The 6,476-nt window shown below is 41.9% G+C and overlaps 1 protein-coding gene across 4 annotated transcripts in view; it reads left to right on the forward strand.

The window, feature by feature from the left end:
- LOC125463920 (coiled-coil domain-containing protein 60-like) overlaps positions 1 to 6,196 on the forward strand; it is an 85,973-nt gene extending 79,777 nt beyond the window's left edge. For 3 of the 4 annotated variants that reach the window (XM_048555687.2, XM_048555691.2, XM_048555688.1), the window contains 4 exons: positions 44 to 178; positions 1,000 to 1,189; positions 3,794 to 3,897; positions 6,076 to 6,196. In XM_048555687.2, coding sequence (XP_048411644.1) covers positions 44 to 178; positions 1,000 to 1,189; positions 3,794 to 3,897; positions 6,076 to 6,166 — 520 coding nt within the window. In that variant the 3' untranslated portion in view covers positions 6,167 to 6,196. Of the gene's footprint in view, positions 1 to 43; positions 179 to 999; positions 1,190 to 3,793; positions 4,698 to 6,075 lie in introns of those variants that run through there. The other variant, XM_048555690.2, reaches the window with a different exon arrangement.
- The last annotated feature ends 280 nt before the right edge of the window (positions 6,197 to 6,476 follow it).

Genomic DNA, 6,476 nt, shown 5'->3' on the forward strand with positions numbered 1-6,476 from the left:
ATGTTTACCTCGTTACTGACTAATATTCTGTTGGAAATTTTAGGAAACGCTGGGAGACCAGCAAGTGCAAATTCCGTGCCCTCGACAATATAGTCAGCTTTTATACACTCAATAAGGGTCTGCAGAGGTCACTTCAGGAATCTAAAGGAGATAAAGTGCAAAGGAATACAGAAACCTGGTAAGTATCAAATGTCGAATAAGGTAATGTCTTTCTTTCTCAAGCAGTTAAATAGTTGAAAAAAAACATTGTGAGAAATGGGAAAGCGGGAAAATAAGACTCCAAAAAGACTTAAGTGGGAGCAAATTACTGCAGATGCTGGAATCTGTACTGAAAATAAAAAATGCTGGAAACCATAGCGGGTCAGGCAGCATCCATGGAGAAAGAACAAGCTAACGCTTCAAGCCTAGGTGACTCTTCATCAGAGCTGGGTCTGATTTAAGGTAAATGAGCTTTTATTTGAGTAGATTGATCACTAGCTGCTCCAGTGGAATGATTGTTATGTATCCTGTCTAATGTGGAAGTTAACCATGCAGATCGTAGAGATTTTGGATATGATGTCCAATCTGTGCTGAGGTTGCTGTTGAAGGGACACAATGGACCTCAGCACTTCTTGGAACGAGAGAAGGATAAATTTCTATTTAATAATTATCGCTGATACTACAGTGGGTTTCCAGTCAAAGACCCTGGATTACAGATTAGCCTTTCGTGAAGAAAAGTCCTTCATAGGTCTGGCGCTGATAATGATGCATGGTTGTTGTGAGTATGTGATAAAGCAAATGTGATCGCTGATTTCGGTTGAAGATGTTGTCGTTATTTATCGTCAAGCCACATGCAGAATGGCCATTAAAAGATGCGGAAGACAGTTGACAAACATCCCTATCAAAAATTAGGACAGTCAATAGTGGGCAACATTTAGAGTGATCAGCTGCCTTGACCAAGGGAATTCAGTATTGCTACCGGTAAACCTCAGCAACCAGTCTCTCCCATTTTCTTTTCAGGTATTCCAGCCTATTATGTCAAATTCCCGAGACTGTTAAAGCAAACCAGAAGATCGATCGAATACTGAAAAGGTTGAGAAAGTTTGGAGAACAGCAGGGTTTCAGAGTTCGGCCACATCAGTTCCTCAAGGTGCTCAGTGGACTGCGCAACTGGGAGCTCTGTTCCCCAGATATCAGTGCAGCTATTGAGGTGAGAACCAACCTGCATGATTAATGGAGAGACTAGCAGGCAAATTTCATTTTGGTCGGAAAAATATTTAGTGTAAATGGCAGTGAGTCATTCGTCATGTGATTATTTTACCTTTGAGAAAGGGAGGTTTTGCTGAGAGAGTCTTTGGAATACATCTTTACATTTGTTCCTGTGAAAACAGGAGGGCAACAATGACAAGGTACATTTTTTTGTTCATGTGGTACATGTACCTGGGAATCTCCTTGGCTTGTTGCTGTCAGTGTACCAAAGCCCCATTTATTTAGAACTTCGAGCTTGAATGTATTTCCTATAGTCATGCCGCTTGTCTTTTTGTTTGATAAATGTCAGAGAACTAAAAGACTATAAAAGCAAAGAAGTGATGCTACACCTCAACAAATCATTGGGCAGAACACATATGGAGTATTGTGTTCGGTTCTGAGCACCTTATTCAGGGAAGGATGTTAAAGCCCTGGAGAGAGTTCAGAGGGTTTTTACTAGAATGATAGCAAGATAACGGATTTTAGACATTAGGAAAGATTCAAGAGACTGGGCTTATTTTCATTGGAGCATAGAAGATTAAGAGGTGACTTTATTGAGGTGTTCAAAATTATGAACAATTTTAACAGGGTAAAGAAGGATATTCTGTTTCCCCCAATTGCTACGTCAGTATTGAGGTGTCACAATATCAAAGTTGTCAACAAGAAAGCTAGGAGTGAGATGAGGAGAATCTTCTTTATTCAGAGAGTTATTAAGATTTGGAACGTTCTGGCTGAGAGTGTTGGATGCGGATTCCATAGGAGATTTCAAAGGAGAACTGGATATATATTGAAAGTGATGAGTTTAGACGGTACAGAGAAAGGGCTGGAGAAAGTGACTAGCTGGCTTGCTCTTTCAGGAGCTGTTACAGATAAGATGGGTTGAATAGCATCCTTTTGTACTGTAACATTCTCTGATCACATAAAGTAGGAGGTATAATTGAAGCAAGCTCAAGCAGTTGCTCTAGTATTTATTTAAGATTGCACCTGTTTTGCAACGATGCACTGATGTTAGATATTGCAATACAATGGCAAGGTTTTGGTGAGTATGAACATGAAAGATATTAATGTTGGCAAACTTGGCTAAGGTAATGGATTGACAGTCATGAAGAGAGTAGTGCTTTTCTTTCTCACGCAAGAGAGGGTCATTGCCTGCCCTTGGTATGTTGCCAAAGTTAATCTTACTTATCAGCCAAATCCCAGGTCTGCTTATATGCAGGTAGCGACATGTTTATTGTATGAGGAATTGTAAATGGAGTCGGGTGCTATGCACCTTATGAGTGCTATCACCTTAACAATGGAGGGTGCTATCACTTTACGATGGAGGGTGCTATCACTTTACGATGGAGGGTGCTATCACCTTAACGATGGAGAGTGCTATCACTTTACGATGGAGAGAAAGCCATTGGTGAAACAGCTGAAGATCACCAGGTGTAGGAGGCTATCCTGAAGAACCACTGATGCTTAATAACCACACCCACTTTCCCATGTCTGGGTGTGATTCCAGACATTGTTGTGTTTCCCTCGAACTCTGGTGAATTATGTTTTCCTTGGAATCCGTAGTGTGTCATGTTTATTTTGAAGCTGCCACAGGCTATCACCTTCACCTCTTGAATTCAACTTGTGCCTATTAACATAACGTCTCTGTTTTCTTTTTTTCTAGTTTATACAATTTTCTCCCCTGTTTTGCCTCAGTTGATCATAGTTTGTCGCAGATACATTCAGGCAGTGAGAGTTGAGTGAACTATTGTCTAAGAGAGCATCACAGCCAGCTCCAGTTCTACTCTCGTCTGACAAGCACATTTCCCACTTGAAGTCGCCGGACAGAAAGCCAAAACACAATGGAATATTTAGATTAGGTGAAGCATCCTCACTGTGATTCTGTGATAATGGGAACTGCAGATGCTGGAGAATCCAAGATAACAAAGTGTGGAGCTGGATGAACACAGCAGGCCCAGCAGCATCTCAGAAGCACAAAAGCTGACATTTCAGGCCTAGATGAAGCGTCTAGGCTCAAAACGTCAGCTTTTGTGCTCCTGAGATGCTGCTGGGCCTGCTGTGTTCATCCAGCTCCACACTTTGTTATCTCACTGTGATTCTGACTGGCATCAACCAACAGCACAGACCAGACAATGTGCACAGTCAGTACCATGCCCACTTCAGCATGCATCCACAAACCATTGACAAAGACCTTTGTTCTCATTTGATTTCCTGCTATAAAGTTCAAGCATTGATGAATGTAAAGGGAATTGGAAAGGGTTTTCTGAAACTTACATCCCACACTAAAGTTATGATGGGTGCTCCATGAATACCAAGGGGTTTAATTTTCTACTGGAATATTTAGATACTCATGTCAAGTGCCTTTTGTGCATTATTTAAATACCATTAACTGCCTTTATTTAAACTGCTTATCCACTAGTTTAAGCTAGCACCCAGAGGTATTGTGTGCAAACAAGCAAACAAACTGTCACAGAAATCAATACCACCTTCTGTAACTATACTGTGCAGAAGGATTTGTTCCCAAATTGCACTGAAATCATCTATTATGTTTGTGCTATTTAATTCACAGTTCATGCGGGACAAGGTTGTTCAGATGCCTGCAGCTGACTATGACAGCTGGTTACAGCTAAAGTTGGATTTACCAAAGAGGATACAGAGTGCACCACCGCTAAGGTGAAAATCACAATGAAGGAGGATGTGAAACATTGTTGCAACAGTGATGCCATGGAATTTTGAGGAGTTTTATTTTAAAGCCTTTTGTTTTAGTTTGTCTGTTGTTGTCTATCTGTTGATTTAAACTGATTCAACTGCACTTTCGTACCAAAGGAGCTCTTCACAAACATTGCTCAATTATGAAAAGCCTAACCCTCTTGCAACAGGGTCTAAACCAGCTGGCTGTGTGGGGAGCACGATAAGTAAATCCCAGAATGTGTGCTTGTGGGCGATCTTTGAACTGAACTTCAGGGTTGCAGGGGGTGTAGTGGGTGTGCTGAAAATGCCACCTCCCACCCATGGTGGTCAGCTCCTCTACCACCCCCTCCGCCACCCTACTACTGGCTCCATTCACCAGAGATGCATTGTATCTGGGTGCATCACTGCGTGCTATGGCAGCTGCTCTTCCCAAGACCACAAGCGACTATAGAGAGTCATGAACAGAGCCCAGTCCATCAAGCAAGCCAGCCTTCCACCCAAAAACTCCAACATATTTCCTGCTGTCTCAGGGAAGCAACCAAAATAATTAAAGGCCCTCCCACTCCAGTTATACTGTCTTCCACCCTCTTCTAACAGGTAGAAAATATAAAAGCTTGAGTACACATGAAAACAGATTCAAGAACAGCTTCTTTCCTGCTGTTATCAGACTGTTGAATGGACCTCTCAAATGTTAATGTTGATTTCTCTCTCTGCACCTTCTCTGCCACTATACCACTGTACTATGGATTCTATATAACAAGGTGTGGATCTGGATGAATACAGCAGGCCAAGCAGCATCTTAGAAGCAGGAAAGCTGACGTTTCGGGCCGAGACTCTTCATCAGAAAAAATGATAAAGGGTCTAGGCCTGAAATGTCAGCTTTTCTGCTCCTCTGATGCTGCTTGGCCTGCTGTGTTCATCCAGCCCCACACTTTGTTATCTTGGATTCTCCAGCATCTGCAGTTCCTGTTAGTTCTGTGTGATGCGTTCTGTTGTGTTACCCTGATGCACTTTGTGTGGTACGATCTGCCTATACAGCAAGCAAAGTGACACTTTTTGCTGTACCTCGGCACATGTGACAACAATAAATCAAGCTCACCCTCAAAACCAACACTCATCTGTGCTGGGGTCCCTGCTGTATCCAAGGCCTTGGTGCAGTACCAGAAGCAGCCACCATTTCTCTGGTGGTGCTGCTGAGCGTAGAAGAGCTGCTGGTTTCTCATTGACAAGTGGCTGTCATGGGCAGTGCTTCTTCCCCTGTGTTCCTTGGTCACAGGCATGGCTCGCCTGAGTGATACAAGATGCAGGGGTTCTTTCCGAAGCGAAGCTTGTGGGGTCAGAGGAGCTCTCTATGGCTGTTTAGTTGGTGGCCAAGTCTCCCACCTCCTGTGCAGATTCTGCCCGCTGTGCTAAAACTAAGTAGTCAATTTAAAATCACCTCCAGTCACTTCACCTGTCAATCAACTGGTATGAATTTCCCTGTGAGCTAGTACATGTTTCAAATGTCTTGCAATCCGGCCAGCAGTGTCCAAACAACTCAATCCCACAGCTGCTAATTTTTCCTGTTTGCTAATTCGACCTGTTTGAATTATTTCGAAGTTTGATCAATAACACTAAATTATTCATCGTCTGTTAGTTTCAGCAACTCAGGACATGTATAAATTAACAGCAACATGGATTTGAACCTTCTGTCAAAGTCCCAGACTCCATTGTACACATCTGCATGGGCCACGAAATCACAAAGCCACATGCCTATACCATCATTACATGGAGAAATTGAGAGATATTGCTCACTTTCTGACTGAAGGCATACAGTGTTCCTGTGCTATCATCAAACTCGATAACACGGTGGGCATCACCCTGAGCACTCTTACTGGAATCTCACCCTCACCTGTGGAATTGAACAGCTATCAACCCCTTTACTCACAAAAGGATAGGAAAATTAATCTCATGAAAAGAAAAAGGTTTTCTGTGATTTATTGTTTTAGTTGGCAAAGCTGTCTTTCTCATACAACCGAGTAATTGGCCAACGGAGTCTGAAAATACCCGTTATGTCAAATTTAAATTTATAATGCCTGCTGCATACATTTTCCTGCTTATTTGTTTTAAATTTAAATTCTTTTAAATTCTGCTAATGATTTTAACTTTGATTGTTGGCAGCAGAAATACTAGATACAATTTAAAGTCATCTGCCTTTCTCCCTGAAGTCAGAGGCAACAGCACAGAAAGTGTCCATTCCACCTGCTCATGAGGCTGCAGCAGACTAAGATGGTTCATCGTTCTGCAGTAGATAATAAAATAATTTTACCAAGATACAAGAGAATGGTGTGGATTATTGATTCACATGAAATATAAACCTAGTATGTAATATGTTACAATATCTGGGTGTATTCAAACGGACCGCAGTGATCCTGTATTTCTTTAACCAAGTCATCGAAATAAGCACAAAAACAGAGATTTCTGGAAAAGCTCAGAAATCAAAGTTAATATCTCAGGTTCATTGACTCTTTCTCAGAACTTGGACCGTTCCTCAGACGCTGCCAGATTTGCTGAGTTTTTCC

The sequence above is a fragment of the Stegostoma tigrinum genome, chromosome 26 (genome assembly GCF_030684315.1).
Source record: "Stegostoma tigrinum isolate sSteTig4 chromosome 26, sSteTig4.hap1, whole genome shotgun sequence".
In the NCBI taxonomy this organism is placed as follows: domain Eukaryota; kingdom Metazoa; phylum Chordata; class Chondrichthyes; order Orectolobiformes; family Stegostomatidae; genus Stegostoma; species Stegostoma tigrinum.